This window comes from Glossina fuscipes, unplaced genomic scaffold (assembly GCF_014805625.2).
Source record: "Glossina fuscipes isolate IAEA_lab_2018 unplaced genomic scaffold, Yale_Gfus_2 287, whole genome shotgun sequence".
In the NCBI taxonomy this organism is placed as follows: Eukaryota; Metazoa; Arthropoda; class Insecta; order Diptera; family Glossinidae; genus Glossina; species Glossina fuscipes.
In genome coordinates, this window is record NW_023998630.1 from 14970 (window position 1) to 36772 (window position 21803).

The 21803-nt window shown below is 35.5% G+C and overlaps 2 protein-coding genes and 1 non-coding gene across 5 annotated transcripts; 2 read left to right on the forward strand and 1 right to left on the reverse strand.

Annotated features, from left to right (window-relative positions):
* Nucleotides 1-269: 269 nt before the first annotated feature.
* LOC119642909 (protein SMG5) lies at nt 270-6398 on the reverse strand. 3 transcript variants are annotated; one of them, XM_038042212.1, is made up of 6 exons: nt 6087-6398; nt 4679-4850; nt 2893-4604; nt 1293-2699; nt 1068-1226; nt 270-987 (listed from the first exon to the last, which is right to left on the reverse strand). In XM_038042212.1, the coding sequence occupies exons 1-6, from the start codon at nt 6124-6126 to the stop codon at nt 743-745; spliced, it is 3735 nt and encodes a 1244-aa protein (XP_037898140.1). In that variant the 5' UTR covers nt 6127-6398; the 3' UTR covers nt 270-742. The 3 variants fall into 3 exon arrangements, with proteins under 3 accessions (XP_037898140.1, XP_037898142.1, XP_037898141.1); XM_038042214.1 differs by having other exon boundaries at nt 6184-6397; XM_038042213.1 differs by having other exon boundaries at nt 6019-6119.
* Nucleotides 6399-7398: 1000 nt separating this feature from the next.
* On the forward strand, nt 7399-8811 carry LOC119642907 (40S ribosomal protein S8). Its single transcript, XM_038042208.1, has 4 exons — nt 7399-7478; nt 7703-7809; nt 8030-8441; nt 8671-8811. The coding sequence occupies exons 1-4, from the start codon at nt 7475-7477 to the stop codon at nt 8772-8774; spliced, it is 627 nt and encodes a 208-aa protein (XP_037898136.1). The 5' UTR covers nt 7399-7474; the 3' UTR covers nt 8775-8811.
* Nucleotides 8548-8595, forward strand: LOC119642935. Its single transcript, XR_005248170.1, has one exon. It is a non-coding gene; the product is annotated as a small nucleolar RNA R442 (small nucleolar RNA).
* Nucleotides 8812-21803: the final 12992 nt, after the last annotated feature.

Genomic DNA, 21803 nt, shown 5'->3' on the forward strand with positions numbered 1-21803 from the left:
TCTGTTAAGACGACAGACTTGCACGCTAGCCAGGCTTGTTAATGAAACCATAAGCCAGGCGTTCCTTTGGGTAGTTGTTTCAAAGCAAAGTTTTAAGCCGAACTGTTCAAAACCTGTCACAAGTCAAAGGATTGTACAATTTTTAGAAAAATTCTTGTAAAATTTGAATGGGGAACTCTCTAAAACCCGACGCATTCCTTTTGCTTTTTTTGGTTGTTGTTTTGCTTGGTTTTGTTGTTGTGAATATGGGTTTATCTCGCTTAGTTCTGTTTTAAAATTATTCAAATTCCTTTCTTTTTTTTTCTTTTTTTTTTTTTTTAGTAAAGTTCTTCCTCATACTAATCTCCCTTGTCCGTCCATCAAAGCTGCTACTCCAAATTCACCTCAGAATTGCTCGTTTTCGCCTCTTTTTCTTCACTTCTTTAATGAATCTAAAAACCGTTTAATATTTTATTTACTTAGCTTTGCGTTTTGCTAGAAATAAATCGATCAGCATCGCATTAACCTTCGGATTTTTTTTCTGCTTCTTGTTTTTTGGTTGGTATTAAATTTGCTAATCCACATTCTAACAATTGCTGCTGCTTTTGTTATTGGTTGTTTTAGACTTTTTTGTTGTTTTATGTTGTTTTAAAAGATATTATGTTTTAACTGTTGTTGTTGACATTGGTGACATTTCACATTTACGTACGACAGAATACACGATTGACTCCATGCAGGCATTTCTCCTGCTCTGTCGGGCACCTCATTTTTTATTTACCTTAAATTTCGCGTAAAAATTTGCAATTTGATCATGACGCACCGGTATGGCATCTAAAATGCCCGTAAAACTGAAATTATTCTGATGACGATTTTTCTCGTGCAAGTAATCGCCAGACAAATAAGTAACAACATTGCATTGAAATTCATTACTGGCATTCGGATCCGAATGGTTGGCCACCAAATGGTTACAGAATTGTGCAATTTGCAAAAAAACTGAAGCTTCACGGTCTAAGACGAAAAAAAAAGATATAAAATTCATTCTAATTCTAAAATATAAATAAATAAAATAAATACAGGTAATATCTTACCCAATTTTCTAGGGATTTTGATAAGAGAAAATGTTAAATTTTCATTGTCCCGTTGAGCTCGCATGTGACGATTACCATGTTTAAATTCTTGTTCTAACCAACGGATGACGTTGCGAGCATTTTCGCTACGTTTCTTCAAATCATCGAGTTCATTGAAGACTATACAGTGAAAAGGGAAGTAACTGTAAGAAAAAGTACTTTAAATTTATTATCCACTAAACTTACCTGCATTCGGTATTAGTACAATGAATTTTTTACTTTTTAGCAAATTTTTTACGATACCATTGTACTCAGTTAAGGCTTTAGCATCTACCACTAAAAAGGGAGTCATAACAATGCTCAAAGGATTTTTACGTAGTTCTTCCTCCAGAGTTTCCACTTCGTTCTTCAACCACAATTTTCCCATAATTTCACATTTTTTTGTCATGGCTTCAGAGCGTTCCTCGTCAGCTCCGCTGCTAGATTGAATTTTCTCACATATTGCGCTGTTAGTAGTGGTAGAAGCTGATGTGCCACCTGCATTAGAAGCCCCCGTTGCTGTTGCAGATTTTTCAGAGTTTCGATTACGCAAATAACCTTTGCGCGGCAGCTTTTTGCACTCCTCTACAGTGTCCTTTTCTTCGTTGCTAGTGTAACTCTTACGTACTATTCCATTCTTTCGATCTGAATAGCGGCGTGTGCGACCCTCAGCTCTTTTGCGTGCTGCATTTTTAGCAGTGCGTCTCTCACGTCTGCGTGACGATTTCTTTTCTTCCCTTTTCTTTTTAGGGTTCTCAGTAAAACGTCTGGTTTTGACACAAAAGCGATAGTTGAACTTCTGCTGCTTGCATATAAAGAAACCGAAATCCACCATTTTGAAAATGCGTAATATGGACTCCTCTTCTGAAGTAACTCTTTCCCTTATGGTCGTCTCCCAATCTAAAGTTATTTGAGTACTTTGAAAGATATCAAAAGTCTTGAAGACAAAATCCTCCGATAGTGGGACATTGGCACGCACATCAAACAGTTCCGATAGATTTCTACGCACATTGTCTATGATTAAGAATTCACGTTCGAAGTAGACCTTGCGTGTAAAAATATCAATATTGCAATAGTTCAAAAGTTTCATAATCTTGTGTATAAATTCGGGATTGGAGCGATAACAACCGAATAGTATTTCATGGTTTATGCGCAACCAATCGAACAAAATTTTCAAAGCTCTCATTGTAGGCTCGGCTTGGGCGAATTCCACGATGATATTGGGATTGATTTTAGTATACTTATTGCGATAAACCATTTTCTTAGGGGGTTCGGTTTGGTTATGGGAGAACTTCTCTTCCGTTTTATTAGCCAAATCTTCGGGTTCACTGGTAGTGAAATTTAAAGCGGTATTATTGCTATGTAGTTGTAAAATTTCAAAACTTTTAAGCAACTCTTCTGAATCGACATCTTGCGAATTCGTGCGATCAGAAGGCAGTTTTACAAGTTTGTCGGCGTTTTCTTCAGGATAGATAATGTTCTCTTCCTCGATGACTATGTCTTCGTTGTCCGAAAAACTCGGTCCCTCATCCACGCCATCACGCGAATTAACACTCTCCTTGGAAGCGACACGAGAAGAATGACGCAAATTGTTATGCTTATGATTGTTGACAACTAAAGAATTAAAAATCAATCAATTAAACAACGATTTTGTGCTTGCAAACTATAAAAAAATGTAAGGAAAATGAATAAGATAGAAATTAATTTTGTTAAACTAATACATCCCCCTAATTTATTAATTTAGAAAATTCATAAGGTAGAGTTGAAATCTGTTTAGTTAATACATCTATACTAATTTAGCAATTACCTTCGTCTTCAGCTTCCTGCTCTTGTTCTGGTTCTGCTGCTTCTATATCGCTGAAATCTGTATCGAAATTCGAGCTTAAATCTGTGTAGTCTTCATCATCTGTAGAGAAGTCTGTATCCATGTCGGATTCCGTGTCATAACATGAACTATCATCAGATTGAGCAATTTTACGTCGGCGACGACGAAGTTTCATGCCCCGTTTTTTGCTTTTACATGAAAGTGGAGTTTTGAGATCACTTTCCTTCGCCTCGTCGGAGGAACGTGTCGATATAGGGTCACCGTCGTTTTTATGAATATGATGATCTTCTTTGTGGACTCCTTTGTTGTTATCTTGAGTTTTGCATATATAATCCTCACGAGAGCGTTGCGAATCGCGTGAATCCGAAGAAAAATCTTTTTGTAAAAACTTATTAGTATAAGCTAACTTTTTTTCGCGTCGCTCGTTTTCTCCCGTAGAAGCTAACCAATTCTTGTACTCATTGCGTGATTTCCGCACCATCATATCGAACTCTTCAAACTTTTTGACATACATTGAATGGAATTCTTCATTTTCCGCAGTCTTGGCCAGGATCAATTGTTCCAAGTTAACAATACAAGCATCCATTAGATCCGAGCAGACAGCCACCAGAAACGCATTAAGCGAATAAACTTTTTGAGAATTAATCATTTTCAATTTTGACAAGCAAAAGAATAGAATGGAAACAATTTTAAAGATGGACGAATCGTCAATATTGAAATTTTTCGAGCACAACACTTTACGAAGATCCACCAAAACGCAATGGCATAGTGGATTAAAATCGGGTACTTCTTTGTCGAAAAAGAATATATCTACTATCAGGTAAAAGCGAGCATAAAAATCTTGTAGGCTGAAAGCTATTTTTTCGGCGTCTAGTTTCTCTAGGTATTCGGCGTGAGATGCGAACAATTTGCAAACATTATTCTCACTTAATTCGAAGGGGATCAAACTAACCAAAGAGTAAAGATAATGATATGTGGAGTCCAAATCATAATTCTGACCGTAATACAAAGTGCCCAATTGATTTTGGGCCATGCCGATGGCTGGATTTAATTTGAAAGCTTCAAAATAGTATTTAGCCGCCTGCTGTTTTGTAATTTTTAATTTACTGTCGATACGAAAATCAAGAAAATAACGGTGTAGATCGCCTAAACTTAATAGACAGGAGTGTATAGTGTCCAAAGCAAAGGATACCGCTTCCACACTCTTATCCAGCGCGTAACTATTAAACTCCTCTATTTCACATCCGTCACCACGGGCTTCCCTATCCTTAAAATGATGGTGGTGTGGCATTTCTTTAATGTAACCCTCATTGATAATGGAGAAATCAATTAGGTATTTTAAGTCCAAATCATATATTTCTTCCATGCGGGCAGCTATACGTTTATAATTCAATATACCAGCGCAAAGGAATTTTTCTAATTTTTGTATATTATCCGCAACACCCGGCTGATTGGTATCGCTCAATTCTTTAGACCAATTCTTTTTAACGTAGGCAATGAATTCATAATAACCCTTATGCCACATAATCTCACGAGCTTTTTTGCCCACCGATAGATAATCTTTAAAAATCAAGTGCTTGCACAGCTGCACCAATTGGGAGCGCTTCTGCTCCAAATCGTTTTGAAATAATTGTGGTACAGTAGAAATTTGCTTCTTTTCATCATCCAGTTGCTTCACGACAATGTAGAGTGAGCTGAATTTATTAATTTAGAAAACCAATGAAAATCATATGAAATTTATTGATTTCTTAATATAACGGCTAGTTACCGATAGATTTCCTTAACCTCCGATGTTAAACCTCTACGCGATGATACGCCATTTGAATCGGCACCGCTCCGTCCGTTTGGCGGAGTAACCCCGTTACCACCAATACTATCGCCGGATACGTTCGAGCCTCCAGAACTTTGGGAGTTGTCCATTGTTGGAATTACGAAGAACTCTACAAAAACAAACTCAATACAAGCTGCGGTAGAAAGTGCAAATTCAATATGTTGTTTAGAAATCAGTAATTCCCTCAAAAAGGAATTTACCGATTTTATTTCTTTTCCACACTAATCAATAAAATTATTCAAAAAATATATCAAACTTAGACAAAAGAAAAAGGTTAATAAAAAGGCACAAATAATATGCAAAATCATTCCGTGTTTAAAGTTATAAAAAAATTTAAAAAAATTATTTAAAAATTTTTTTCTTAAAGATTTGACAAAAATATGAAATTTCAAAACAAAGAAACTGTTGATTGCCAAGTTAAACTTTGATGTAAAAGTAAAAAGTAGGTTCTTAAGGTCAAATAACAGCAGAGAGCGAAAAGTGTAGAGGCATTGCAATATAGTCTTTTATGTGATGATTTGTACGAAAAGTTTATAGCAAAGGATATTTCCTTAAAAAACTTAGTATAGAATACTATAAATTTATATTACTCATTACATCTGAGTTGAATTAAATAATCTTATTTTAAAGTCACGAGAAGATGTTCATTTCTGTAAAGGGAATTTTGCACCCGACCTATAAACCTGACGTGAACGAACCACTTTGACTGCGTATGTAATTTGTGAGAAAAATTCATTTTTCCAAAACTTCCTTATCGGCAGTTATTCGAGCTACAATTTTTATAAGCACCCGAAATTTTCAGACAGATCGGAACCGCTCAGCGTTCGTTTTGGAAATTAACAATAATACGTATGAAAAAATCATGAAATTCTCCTGCGTATAAGTTTATTCTTGCAATGCCACATTTCAAGTAAACGTATCGATGTTGCATGCTTTTTTGTTTAAAAGAAGGAATTTAAATAAATTCTCTAAAAATGTAGGTTCAACGCACGAAAAATAATAGAACAGAAAGCAAAAAAACCGGATCTTTGACTCACCACCTAGAAACCGTAAGAAAATTTTCACCTCAACCAAATATATAATAAAGAAAACTAAATTACTCGGAATTTTCTTGAGTAAAGTCAAAATCAGGACATTTTCGCAGTTAAAAGACGTTCAAAAACAAAACCTTAATGAATTGCAAATATAAATAGATCTAAAAAGAACACAAAAAACAAAAGTCACTTTAAATTAGAGCAAATAAATAAAGCAGAGTTGCGTTTCAAATTTACTCATACATTTATATTAGCATGCCATGCAGTAGGAAATGTTAAATTACTTTATTACGCCTTTATCATGAAATTACTTTTTGTTAGACGTTTTGAATTTTTTTCTGGAACATGCATTAATATGTTTTGTTTTTTTTTATTAACAGAAATATGGAGAAATCAATTCTTTTTTACTTTTCTTTACAGAATGATCAATCGTTGACTTTTTCTACTTGCACAGATTTTTTCCTTTTTTTCGAGATTAGACGTAGCAATATTTATTCTTAGCAGTTTCACTGGGATTTTGTTTAAATTCCCCACTTTAGTTATGATTTTTCAATAGTTTTTATCTTGTTTGGCGTCCTTTGCGCTTAATATAACTTTAAATTATGTTAATGTATATTTATAGATTTTTTCATCGAAAACTACGGCTAACTTAACACTAACTGCGTCTGCTGCTTTTGCTCACGAACAAAAGAAGTTATCATTGCCAGCATGAAAATTTCGACAAGTGCATTTGCTTTCAAGTATCTGACTATGGCCGTAAAACAGAATAATGCGTAATCTATTATTCGGGTAAAGAATTTGCCAGGACACAAACACAATGGAAATTTTCGTTAACAAGTTATTATATACGAAAAAATAAGGAAATCAATGTAAATATGAAAAAAAACATATGGATTGATAATCAAAAGTCAAGGAATCAATATAAATCATAATAACAACATATATATGAAAAATAATCATCACAAAATTTATGCAAAATCAATTTAATTTTTGATTGATTATTAAAGTAATGTATGCAGAAAAAGATTTTAAAAGAGAGAGCGTAAATGTGTAATTCGCCGACGCATTTAATTGAAACAAAACGCTTGGTTAAATGCATTGATATGGAATATATATATTAAATTGAAATTATATTGCTTGTTTCTCATACTTTGTAAACTAACACAGAGTATAAATTAAGATAAAAAAGTGTTAAATTTTTTAAATTTTAAATAATATATGCGTTTCTTGTATGCTTTTTCATTTTGTGTTTTTACATGCACTTGATACATGCACTATGTCACTTCCCACAAAATGGCCTAAGAAATCGGCAAAATGGAAGTCCCCTTCCAGAAATAGGAATAATGTATCATTGTGTTAAGCGCTACCAATGTTAGAGAGATAAGCGTATATTGTATCTATGTAGGAATTAATTTTAGTAAATAAAACATTGGACGTAAAAGTAGTATTGAGTAAAGGACGTTTCGGTTTATTTCTGAATGATGCTGCATCGAGGAATAAATGAGGACGAACATATAATAAAATTTTTCATGAATATACCAATTGGTTTTGATAAAATGTATTCTTCCACTGTATTAAATCGTTGGTTACCCTAAAATGCAGCTCTGTGCGTGCTTCCAAAATATATTACGAAAGGTTTTCTTGACGTTTCGTGGTGGTTTTCTTCTTTCCTTCCTTTTCTTGTGTGTTTTTACTCAAAATGGGTGAGTGCGGAATTTCTAAAGCCCAAAGAATTTCCTAATATCTAGGTTCATCCGATTGTTAGAAAAACTTTTCAATGAAAATATGCCAAATTTGTATGGACAATAAAGAAACGTACAAGGATGCGTCAATATATTTGGAAATGTTTGGATTGCTTGTGGATTTTTTAATAAATGCTTTCGCTTACCGAAAAATACTGTTAAATAGTTCGAACTTAATATTTTAGGTATTAGCCGTGATAGTGCTCATAAGCGCAGAGCCACTGGTGGTAAACGCAAACCATTGCGTAAGAAGCGCAAATTCGAGTTAGGTCGTCCAGCAGCCAACACAAAGGTATGTTTATGTAAAAAAAAGACTAATGTATTGTGATATCCAAAAGTGATGTTAACGCGTGTCAACTGTAACGAACCGACATTTCCGCGCAAGCGGAATTTCATTTCAAAATTGATGATTAGCTAAATTATGTTCGGACTACTGATTGATTCAGCTAAAAGTCAAAAGTTATATTTATCATCTGTATTACGATGCTTTTATTTATTGTGGTTTCTTGCAGTTGGGTGCTCCTCGCGTACACAAAGTTCGAACCCGTGGCGGGAATATTAAATTGCGAGCTTTGCGTTTGGAAACTGGTAATTTTGCCTGGGCTTCAGAAGGCATCGCCCGCAAGACACGTATTGCTGACGTCGTCTATAATGCATCCAACAATGAGCTGGTGCGAACCAAAACTTTGGTAAAGAACACCATTGTTGTGATTGATGCCACGCCATTCCGGCAATGGTATGAATCCCATTATGTGTTGCCATTGGGACGTAAACGTAACCCCAAGCAGCAACAAAAAGAGGATGAAGATGATGTCCTGAACAAAAAACGGAGTGAAAAGACAATGAAGAAGTATCTAGAGCGTCAAAAACACGCGAAAGTTGAACAGGCTCTTGAAGATCAGTTTGTTTCTGGGCGACTTTTAGGTCAGTACTTATCATAATTTCAAAACTTTTTTAAATTAAGTGATGTTCAAACCTATAGCGATCCTACTATATTAAAAAATTTGCTATAAATTTGTTTTAAGTTTTTGGCAGAGCCAGTAGGGCGTGATTATAGCTAGTCATAGTTACTCTGATATTCTATTTCTAGATTTATTTGAAATTTGAAGAAAAAACGGTAACAACTAACAATTTATTTTTCTGTATTTTTCAGCTTGTATTGCTTCCCGTCCTGGTCAGTGTGGTCGTGCAGATGGTTATATTTTAGAGGGCAAGGAACTGGAATTTTATCTTAAGAAAATTAAATCGAAGAAATAAAGAGTTTGGATAGTAGTTTTTATAACTAAAATAAAAATTTGTGTTGTGCTGGCGACAATAATAGATAGGAGGGGACGATGAATTGTCTACAAATTGCCTAACAATAGCAATAAATTGATTTTACGATACGTACGGGTTTTCTCCTTTTTGATAATAAAAATGTTCTGAATCAAAGTTGTTCTACAGATTATACTATAAAAAACAACGTAGACAATGGTTGCCTAGGATGGAAATTAGAGTTCGCTCCGATCGAGGATCTGCGCTTGAGGAAGAGTCTGCTCGGGTACCCGTCTTTGAAGACGCGAATTCAAAGAAATTATTTTTTCGAATACATAGTTTCCAAGTTTTTAGAGTTCAATCCTTCCAAACCGTCAACAAATACAAAGCGATCACCTTTAAAATCTTTATTAAACGTATTCAAATACAGCAGAGAAGTAAAATGGAATGCAGGGGGAGTTTCCTGGCAAAAAATAGCAATATTTTTTTCTTTAATTCGCTTCTGAAGTAATTAATACGTTATCTATGTGTTCATGCCAATACTCATCGTGCGCAGATTTTGTAGAACAATTGGTAAAGCTTTTTTCGCCGCTTGGGTAGATAAAACTCTCCTGACATCACCTTCGAGGGACATTTCTTATTATAATTTCGTCCATTATTTTTAAATTGATTCCCTACGTCTAAACAAGTCCAAGACGACAGAACCCTCATTATCTAAAACATAAATCCCACGACGTGGTACCATGCTGCAAGGTGGAAGAATATTTTCTTCAATATGAGATCCCCAACTCTGATAGACGCGTCCAGTTTCGTCAACGTAAATCATACAACAATCCGAACAATCATCTTCGGCTGAAAAAAATTTAAATTTTTCGTGACACCATGGTGTCAAAAACATTTACTTGAACGCTGCATACCACTACATTTTCGTGTGCGAAATACTGGATGGAAAGAGAAATCGCTGGAAGCTAAAGCTCTGTGTTAGTCTTTCTCTTTCGTGACAGCCACGTAGAATATGGCGGACAGTGATGTCCCATTGGTGTATATTCCTATTATTAGACATGTTATGTAAATATATATGTAACACTAATTTAATATCTATTAATTTACTCTGTGCCCAAATATTATTATAAAGATTTGAGCGAATATTTTCAATTGTGCCTTGACCTCTTGGTCGTACTCCGTTGTCATTATTTGGCAGATCTGGTATAAGTTGTCGGATTTTTTCTTTTAAAAATTCACTTTGGTCTGCTTTTAAGCTAGAAATATATAATAAATACTAAACGTTCAGAAAGACGACAATAAACTTACAAGTCCCAAATAATTTGATCACCAAGGCAGATATTCCAACTAATGTCTTGATGCACATCTTTACCGCTTACTCTTAGATGCTGGCAATTTTCTCAGTAAAAATCATCAGAAATTAACAATCGACAAAATTGTAAAGCTCGACAAAAAAAGGACTTTATATTGAAATAGGGGAGGCTAGATTCGCCTTGCAACGCGTCGGTCGCGTTTATTTACTAGCGCAATGTACTGGGTGACGAAGAGTTGTTGTTCTGCGAGAATTCCTTAGCTGTTTATCTTCAAATTTAAAAATGCATACTATATTACGTTAGAAAATAAATTCGAATATTTGTCAAGAATCGCTTCAACCGATTGGAGTTAAGGCTGAAGAGCATAAAATTGAGTGTCATAATTTTTTCGCTCAGTTAGTGCATCTCCTTAAGTTTCAAAATGAATTTAATTAAAATGAACCAAAAATCCAATTTGCACAGTTTCTGCAAAAAGTTTTTGTATTATATACATATATTAATAATTAATAAGTTGCATAGAGGATATGGGCTTTTACTGTTTTTTTATGTTTATCTTATTATTATTACTATTATTATTATAATTTTAGACTAATGGAATAAGTTCTTAGACTCAAAAAAAGACATTGAGCGCTAGCAACACAGGCTATCGGCTCTAATTTATTCAAACGTACACTAAATATTGAGCCTAGTAGCGTTAATAAAGTAAAATGTTGTATTGATATTCTGTTCTGTAGCTGATCTTAGAATCTCCTTAAGACTAGTCACTCCAAATGGAAACCTTCTAGCAAAGGAAAACTTAAGGCAGTCACAGAGAAGGTGCTTTATAGTGAGAATTTCTCCATAATTTGCAGATTGGGGAGGAAGACTTCTTTAAGATCCATTGGTGAGTTGCAATTGTATGGCCAAGGCGAATTCTCGAAAATGTTTGGATCTTGATTTTCTCAATATTCGTTGGATGTAAAGGTGAAGTTAATTGCGGTTAATAAAAGAGTAGTGCTGGTAATAATATTGTAGATTTCCTTTTGTAATTTTCTCTTTAACTTAATAAACAAATTGGGTAACAATTTCAATCGATTTTTTTACTTCTAAATATTACATAAGTTATATTATATATAAACTCAAATAAAAAAATTACATAATTGAACCCATTGACTACCAGCTAGGGGATATTTGATAGTGTTTTTTTTTAATAAAAATTACTGTAAATGCTATTACAATATTATATCAGTAACTTAATGTAATTATATTTTGTAAACTTTCATGTATTCTTCAAAATAAAACCTTGGCACCCAGGGCAAGACGCTCTAAATATGTCTGGCAGTCAATGGGTTAATATCTCGGCATCGCTTTTAACATATCTTCAATTTATGGCATTTTAAATTGCTTCTTACAAGTTGCTTTTAACATATTTTAACAAGTCTGTTTTTACGTCTTCTTCCTCAAGTGCTACTTACTTAATTATACCTGTATGTTTTTACGGTTCCCAGTAAATTTTCGGCTATTGATTTTCTGAATAGAAAATAGTTGGCGTTTTTGATATACATTCTTGAGCGTGAATGGTTTTTCATATACATTTATAAGTTGCTTTGCTGATCGAAAAAGACGACAACACATATAATTTAATTTGATATATATTGTTATGGAAATCCCAAATCCTGTCCATTCCAGCTAAGTAATAAGAACCCCTAAGAGGGAAAAACTAAATGCACATTCGCAGCATGCAGCTGCGGGCCGAGGAACGCGAGTGCCAGAAAAGCAGGTTAACGAATTAAAAATAAAACTATGAAATTAGGTACTAGTAATATGATGGCAAAAATGTATATAAATAAAATATTTGTGGAAGGAAGAGTTAGTCAGGCAAAAACATAAAAGTTGAGAGTCCAAAATAAATTGTGAATAATCCTACATTTAAGGAACATAATTGTAAATAAATGATCCTGCTGTTAAGGAATGTAATTGTAAATAAAAAAACTTTGGAGTGTATTTCTCTTGACCAAAATATCCGCGGTCCAGTGATACGAACTGTATCTTAGAAAATAAGCGAATTTTATAACAAGTAGTGTTAAAAGTAAGATCGTGGAAACCAAAAGAAATGGTGAAATTAGAAGAACTCAAAGTGGATCAGCTCAAACAAGAGCTGGAAAAAAGAAACCTTCGTGCAACCGGTAGCAAAGCTGAAATAAAACAAAGACTGGTCGAACATCTAGAAAAAGACGCAGAGGACTTGTTCGTACTTGAATTCGAATATAATATTTAAATTAAGCAGTTTTTACAACAAATACAACAACAAATGCAACAAGAAACGAAAAAAATGCAACAACAAACGCAACAACGAACGCAACAAATGCAACAACAAACGTAACAGATAGAATCAAAAATTGACGAGAAAATTCAGGAAAATCAACGCGCCCTGGGAACACATATAGACGAAACGTACCAGCAGAAATAAAAGCCTTAAAAAAAGAATTGGATAAGCTACAAACTAATGACGTAACCACCAGCTCTATCAAAGTAAAAGCACCCCTATTTGACCGCAGCACTAACTTCAACGCATTCAAGCTACAATTTGGTGTTGCTGAAACAGTCGCCTTAATAGCCTCCTTGCAAGGAGCAGCAGCGGAAATTATCCAAATAATCCTGGAATGAAAAAGAACGGAAATCGCGAAAATTATGGATGCATTGGAAAGAAAATATGGTAGCAAAAATGTGAAGGAGGTAAGCCACCTGGAGTTGTCTTCGCGCTGCCAGAAGCTGAACGAAAGGATCAAGATTATGCTATTGTCAATCTCGCGTATATCGGTGTGCCCAACGACGTGCTGGACAAATTAAAAATAGACGTCTTTGTTAAAGGATTTCGTGACGTGGAGCTTGGCTTCGCGCTTACACAAGATGCAGCTAGTGTTTTGTGGACGTCAAGCATGAAGGTGAGACGCACGGAAGTTACCAGCGAGAACGATATTTTGGATGTGATCTGCGCCGAGCTTCCACAATCCCTGCGCGAAAATAAGCAAATGCCGGCTTCAAAAAAACGCAAGTGTTATTCCTGCCAAAAACCTGGTCATTTTGCACGGGAATGTCTATAAAAGGACAAAAGAACCCACTCCACATCGCATACATGAAAAATTAGTGAAGATGCCAAGCGAAATATCCGATAAACAGGCGTCAAACTAAAAAGAATCAGCACAGTGGGGCAACATCTGATTAAGAAATTTAGTAGCCCTATGGTCGTTCTTACTCAAGCAAAGAGAAGTAACAGCGGCCTAACGATGGGAAGATCCAAGGCTGCAACCACATCATCACGCTGGACACTGGTGCCTCTCATTCAATTATCAACAGCACAATAGTCAAAGAACAATTCGTCCCGTTAGTTAGAAAATGGTTTCGAACGGTAACAGGTGAGGAGGCTGCTGTTAAAGGTAAAATTATGACAAACATTTCGATAAACGATGTTTCGATGAAACATGAATTTCTGGTAGCAGATATAATGCACGAGGTAATATTGGGGACAGTTTATATGGCAAAATATGGCTTCGTACTAAATATGAAAAGGCAAGTGTTACAATACGTTAATGTGACTTTGCCATTGGCTGTGGGATACGACAGATAAGTCGAAGTGTTACAAGTTGTAGTATAACGACAACAGAAGATCCCTTCAAACTCCGAAGCAATAGTGTGTGCCACAGCTACCCAAGAGCTAAGGCTAAACAGCAATGGGTTGTCGAGCCAAGTAAAGAATGTACGAAAGACAACATAATCATTGGAAAAGCGGTTGTCTCATTGGTCAACAATTTAATACCAATATGTCTAATAAACCCAACCAGCGTTACGACAAAAATTCACAAAGGGGATATTATAGCGAAATGCCAAAAAGCCGAATATGTGGTAAATCATGAAACCGGAATTCCAAAAACATGCTCAAAGATATCCCCAGAGGCTGAAATTCTAATAAAAAGACGAACTAGTCATTGATTATTTCAGTAAATGGTCAGAAGTATACCCCATAGCTAACCAAGAAGGAAAGACAATAGCCAAAGTATTCGTCAACAATTGGGTTACGCGGCTTGGAACCCCCATCGAGCTGCGTTCAGGTCAAGGTAGGAACTTTGAGTCTTCGATCTTTCAAGAGGTTTGCCAAATGTTTGGCATTAATAAAACTAGAACGATTCCATTGCATCCTCACTCTGACGGAATGGTCGAAAGGTTTAATCGAACGCTCCAGGAACATCGACATCCAGTGATCGACGACAGTCAGCAGGACTGGGATGAATACATGGCAATCTTTTTAATGGCATACAGATCAGCAGTGCACAACACCACTGTTCTACACCGGCGCAGATTTTGTTCAGGTCCAATCTAAGGCTACTCGCAGACTTGAAATTCGGTACACTCCCTAAGTGTCACAAGGACCGAGACCGAATATGTTGCTAGATTGAGCGTGATATTGGATAGCATGCATCGGCAGGTTCGAAATAGAACGCAAATCGTAAGTGACAGGATAAAAGCAGGATACGATCTAAGGACTAACGCTGCAGTAATTATTAGCAAGAAATGTATATTAAGCACAAAAAAAAAATGCGGTAATTAAATAAGACTGTTGCGGGGAGAATGTATGTTTTGTTCATTTTGATAGAAAGATTTGTAGCTTTTGTTCATTTTTATAGATAGTAGCTTTTGACGGTGGTGCGAGTATTGGCAGATCGTTGGATTTGACTTTCTCAAATCCCACCCATTTAATTTCGCAATGGTAAATTGCGAAGGATTAGTGCGCATAAGTACTTTCCAAGTATGTTTGATCGAGTAGCTAACGTGAACTTAACTTCCAATATCGCCTCAATTCAAAATATATTTGAAGAGGAAATTATACATGCACAAAATAATTTTCAGATTACTAAGTTGTTCTTCTCGATACAATGGTGGAGGCCTTCACGTTCTGTTTCAGTTAATTTTTTTTTGCTTAAACACCCACTCTTATGAATTATTAAGATATTATGAGATATCTTATATGGAATGGGGGAAGAAATAGACCCATGTGGTTCAAATTAGGTGTGCTTTCTTCCAACTAGTAATTAGTTTTTTGTGACAATTAATTTTTTTTACGTTTCATGAGAATTCTTATACACGGTGGTATCCAAAAAATAGACCTACGTGGTGGGAAATATTAGAAATTCGACCTTTTTACCATATAAACATTTAGTTTCCGCAGGAACGTTTGTAAGAGATGGGGTTCGAAAAATTGCCCCAACCGGTCCAAAGTTTTCATACCTGCCTAAAAAGCACTACTTAAGCACTTGTGGCAAATCTTGAAAATTCCATATAAGGACTTTCAGGATAGGAAGTTGTATAGGAAATGAAAGAAAAAGTGAACCGATCCGAAACATTTTCAACAGCGTTCGCCCTAAGCTCAAAATACGTCACTATACTAAATTTCATCGAAATATCTCACAAATTACGACCTGCAGTTTGAACACAAAAACATATGGACATACGGACAGTCGGGCTGACAGGCTTAAGTCGATTTAGAAAATGGTTCTGAATCAATCGATATAATAAAAGTTGCGTCTACGTTAAACCTTTCTGGGTGTTACATATGCCCGCATTAACTTAATACACTTTGTATCACAAGCGTTGTAGGGTGCAGATACAAATCTATCAATATGTGTGATATAATTTTCACTATTTCAAGAAAGAAAACAGATGAAAAAGTTGAGATGGTGTCCCTTGATATCAATAAGGCCTACGACCGTGTTGATCTCAGTAAATTAGGTAAGATTCTTAGAGAACTTCATATACCACTTTATTTGAGTCTTTGGTTTCTTTCTTTCTTTTCGTATTCTGGTTGTGGGTCCAGAAAAGGTTAAGGTTCATGGGAAGCTTGCTGAAGGCAGCTATCTTAGCTCACTTTTAAGAATGAAAATAAATGCAATGTACGCTGTGAAGCATCCAGAAAGTTGATTCATATTTTTATCACGGGTATACCTGTCATCCAAAAGACTTTCATAATGATAGTCTTGCAATCCAGGAACTCCGAAACTCGTAACCACTATCATGCTCGGAGTAACATAGTCAATATGATGACTTGCTTTCGGTCGTGGTTCTTCCAAAGAAAAGCACTCACAATTTATAAATCATTTATTAAATTATTTATCTGTTAAAAACAGAATTTTCACGCTCCACTACTTGTAATTTTCTTAATTATGTTTTCTCACAATTGGTCGAGAAATTTTGAAAATTGTTATTGTTTTCCATATAACCACTTTTCAGAACACTATACGGCGAATAACGGCGTTATACGCAAGAAGCTTTCTTTCTTAAGCAAGAATTTATTCGCTGCTGAGTACTTCTTCGATTTATAAAAATTGGAAAACGTACATTCGCTCATGGACTTAAAGGTTCTATTCGACAAAGGACTATAATTGAATCTGCACATTAAGCTCTCTTTAAGTAAAGCTAGGTCGGCGCGGGATTTCTTTAAGCGATGGTCGAAAGAGCTTAACAATCCTTCCATTATAAAAAGGGTATTACACGAGCTTATCCAGACCAATAGTTGTGGAGGCCTGTGTCGTGTGGTGTCCTTCCTATAGATGCTTCTATAGGACCTCTTCGTCTTATTGCCTCCTTATGAAACTATATTGCTTTTGTGATCCTTACCGCCACTTGAAAAACGTAGATTTATTCTTAATGTTTGCTTTTTAAGTTAATTAATGGTACTATCGATTGGTCCACATAATAATAATAAACAACAGCCGAATTAAATTGATTCTTATAAGTAAATCTTATTATTATAAAGTATATAAGGATAAGTAAAAAAAAAAAAAATTAGTAATTCATGTACAAATAAATAAAAAAGAAAAAAAGCATGTACACAGCTAGCACGTAGGCACACGCACAAGCAGCGCATATCCAAGTTGTAAGTGAACCCCCAAAGCATTCCAAACATGCAAAAGTTTGGCAGCCGACAACAGTAAACAACACCAGTTAATCTTAGTATCATAGTGAGATGTTAAGATTGCCAGTTAGTTTAAATACGATATAGGCAAATTGTGAGTATTAAGTATAATTGTTTTAATAGGCTTCAAAGAGTGCGATATCGAGATTAAGTGGTGGACATCATTTAGGTTTCTGCAATCAATTCTGAACGTATTAAACAGCTCTTAGTTATATTTACATTGACTAAGCTTATTGAAAATGAAATGCCTGAAGAAGCGATTGCGGATATTAAACCTTATCCCACCAAGTAATGTGGGCGAATCGATAGGACCATTAATTAACTTAAAAAAGAAACACTAAGAATAAATATACGTTTGTTTTTCAAGTGGCGGTAAGGCTAACAAAAGCAATCTAGTTTCATAAGGAGGCAATGAGATAAGGAGGTCCTATAGAAGCATCTATAGGAAGGACACCCCACAACACAGGCGTACACAACTATTGGTCTGGCTAAGCTCTTGTAATAGCCTTTTTATAATGTAAGGACTGTTAAGCTCTTTCGATCACCGCTTAAAGAAATCTCGCGCCGACCTAGCTTTACTTAAAGACAGCTTAATGTGCAGATTCAATTATAGTTTTTTGTCGAATAGAACCTTTAAATGTTTGCTTTGATGTACTCAGCAGCGAATGAATTCTTGCTTAAGAAAGAAAGTTTCTTGCATTTTCTTAGATTTCGTTTCATAAAACTTAATGATCATAATATAATCAAATTATTTAAGTCAGTTTCAGATTCAATCACCGAAGCGAGATTTTCTACCAAGTTCGTCAGAATGAGACAATTGCGAAATCGGTGTCAAAGTAATATGTATTTTTGTGGTGTATTTTGCCTTGACTAAAACTTTGCTAGTTGTAATTACGAACTCTGTTTATTTGCAAAAAACGTAAATCGGGGCTTCGTTGAACTGCAATTGTAATGGAGATGCGGAAATTTTTTTTGATACCCTCCATCACATGTGGTACGTAGTATATTGAGTTTGTGCGGACTTGTGCAATACGCAGAGAGGCTTAAGATAGAGCCACCTTTTATTACGCCGATCGATTCAGAACCATTTTCTGTCCGTCCGCCTTCATGTCACTTGTCTCTCTGTCCGTTCGATAACTGCCTAAGTGCATTTGTGTTCAAGCCACAGGTCGCACTGTCGTGCTTTCACCGAAGGACGAACTCTGTTGAAAATGGATTGAATCGATCCCCTTATTCTAAACGATGTATAACGGCGTATAGAGTGTTTTGAGAAGTCGTTCTTGTCACACGGTATTGCCATGTTGCCAGAAAGATGGGGAAAAGTTCTCGGAAATGATGGGAAATATTTTAGTTAATATATGCAAGCAGCTAATAGTACCTGAACCGAATTTGTTAAAATTTCGTAAAGTTAATTTTATTTTTACCAGAGAGCTTATTATGCCTCACATCCTTTCATCATAAAAATTCAAAAATTAGGATTATTACGGCTTATTTGTCATGAAAATCCTTATTCGGACAGAAATCTGAAAAATAGAACTTCATGGTTTAAACCTACCGCAACAAATTTACATGCAAAATCGTTTTTCTGGATCAATCTCTAGCATAACATAATGAAAATTAGATTATGTTATCCTCTAAAGTCTTATACTTTGTGTAAACATTTACCTGAAATTAGGCTTATTTAAGCCAGTGCGCATAGATTCAGCGCAGCAATCTGCGTATTTTATGATTCTGATCATAATTAGTACTTATGTAATTATGTTTAATTTTTGCTCTGTTTTATTTATTCGTGTTATTCTATTTCGCACTTTTGTTAATTATTTGTGCCGAAACAGACTTCATAATCTTTCTGGTACAACAAAACCTACTTTCCCAATTAATAACCAATTGAATTGTCATAATTATTTTATGATTAATTATTGATTCATAAGTTTAAATTTTAAATGAGGCGTTATATTGGAGTGGCCGCAAGAATGGTTCGCTTCAATCAATTTTTAATCGCGTTCGTATTTGCTCAGAAACATCGCAGTGTATCAAATCTCATGGACAGATTGCTAATAGACGCACCAGGACACAGGCTTATTCGGATATTATATTCTGAATCGGTTAACACAATGAAGAGCCCGCCTGCCTAAAAAAAAAACCCATAAGCTTCGTACCCGCTAAGGTATAAAATGTAAGAAAAGTGCGCTGGTCACTTACCTTTCTCAATACATGTACAATTTTTTGACAATTTTTGCAATCCTTGCGAACCGTTTTGTGCTTAAAATGTGCTCGATTCTTCTTACGGGCTTACACAAAGATTCAATGTGGTCACTACTGTCTTTGGTATTAACTGAAAAATACCAATTATGTTAATGTATGCACATACCTCTTAGCAAGAGTAAAGCAATTTGCTTGTATCGTAAGAGTGAAAGCTGTGTACGTAAGTGTACATGTGAATAAAAATAAACCATAAAAACCATAAAAAAGTGGTTTCTTTTAAAGTGAACTGGGGAAGAACGCAAGAAAGTTGCATTTGCGTTGATACGAATTTTCCAGCCTTTCTCTATTTAAAAACGGAGAAAAGGATGGAAGTCGCTTAGTTTTGGTAATTACGGTTGGAATTTGTACATGATTGTACATGATGATGAGATCTTGCTTACATCAAAATAGGAACAGTTCAAAAAGAGTTATTTTTTTATAAAACGAAAATATAAATTACTACTCATTTCAGTACAAAGCCAAACTCTTACAGTACGTCCAAATTTAGTTTTTGTCCTAAATATGAATGGGTATGTACGCCTTCGATTTTTATCACCTTTTTTACTTTATATGGCATATTTCGAGGGAATGAGAGCAATCCCCCGAAATTCGCAGAATTCGAAAGGAATATAAACAGCATAAACATTAATAAGCGAAGCGTTGACAGCCGCAGAATTTGCCGTCGCCGCATCAAATGTGTGCAAATTTTTTATCTAATAAAATTCTACTTTTTAGAATCATTCGGCCTTACCTTTCATTGACGACTTTACATCACTCAATTCCTCTCCTTGTTTCTTTAAAATTTTTGCTGACAAAATTAATAATTTCAACATTTTAAGAACTGATGTACATAGCTTATTTAGTATACCTTTTGATTCTCAATATATTCGGCCGGTAACTAAGTTCTTACCAGTGGGAATGTCCATAATTACTCCGGCAGAAGTGCCTCATTGCTACTCGAACTTGCTCAATACCAAATCGAAATACTTTTCAATCATCTTTACAGATTGATCAAAGACCGAAGTTGTAGACAGCCACTTTTGGTTTGCCAGAATTAATATAGTATTTTTCCTTGGTAACAGTGATGAAATAATTCACCTTATGGTCGTCACTTATGCTCATTATTTCCACAAAAAAATAAAGCTCCTTGCTATATCAATTGTGGACTCAAACGTGCCATTCTTGGGCTTATTAATAGGCCGATGTTTAATCACACGAGATGTAATGATCATCTATTCAAAATTAACATAGTGAATAGCTCTTTATATATTAGTTTGGGGAAAAAGAAATCCATTATTTTTTCGGTAGATGGCTGCACTGATAGATTTCTCGTAAAGTATCGATCAAACAATTTCAGATTTATGCTCGTTGGAAAGGTGACATTTCGCAGTAAAAAAAATTCTTTTGCTGTTTTTTGTTTGGTGCATTCAGTTGTGAGTTACAGCGTGTTAAAAATGGAAGTGAACAAAGAGAAAATTCGGTACATTTTACAGTTTTTCTTTGACAAAGGCGAAAATGCAAGCCAGGCGGCTAAAATTGTGAATGGTGTTTATGGTTCCGATACTGTAACAGCCAATTATGTGCAATTTTGGTTTCGTAGATTCCGTTCAGGAATTTTTGATGTTAAAGGTGCACCTCGCACAGGTAGGCCGGTCGTCGAAAATGTCGATAAAATCGGAGAAATGGTCGAAGTTGACCGGCATGTTAGCAGTCGTAGCATCGCCCAGGAGCTAAAAATCGACCATAAAACAGTTTTAAACCATTTACACAAAGCTGGGTTCAAAAAGAAGCTCGACGTTTGGGAGCCACACCAATTAACAGAAAAAAACATGATGGATCAAATTTCCATCTGCAAAGCCTTGGCCAAACGGAATGAGATAGACCCATTTTTTAAATGGATGGTGACTGGAGATGAGAAATGGATCACATACGATAACCCTGTGCGAAAACGATCGTGGTCAAAGAGCGGTGAAGCACCTCAAACGGCCAGGAAGGTTTTGCTAAGCATTTGGTGGGACTGGAAGAGGATTATTTATTATGAGTTGCTTCCATATGGCCAAACGCTAAATTCTGATCTCTACTGTCAACAACTGGAACGTTTGAAGATAGCGATTGACCAGAAACGGCCAGAATGGGCCAACAGGAGAGGTGTCGCGTTCCACCAGGACAACGCTAGGCCACACACATCTACAATGACTCGCCAGAAACTTCGGGAGCTTGGTTGGGAAGTTTTAATGCATCCGCCATACAGTCCGGACTTGGCACCAAGCGATTATCATCTTTTTCTTGCATTGCAAAATTTCTTTAATGATAAAAAATTGGAATCTAGGGAGGATTGTGAAAATCGACTACTAGAGTTTTTTGCAAATAGACACCAGGACTTCTATGAGAGAGGCATTTTGAAGTTACCTTTAAAATGGCAACAAATCGTTCAACAAAACGGTGCATATTTGACCCAAATCGGACAATCCGAAGCATGTTAAATAAAGTCCTGAAGTTCATATAAAAATAATGGATTTCTTTTTC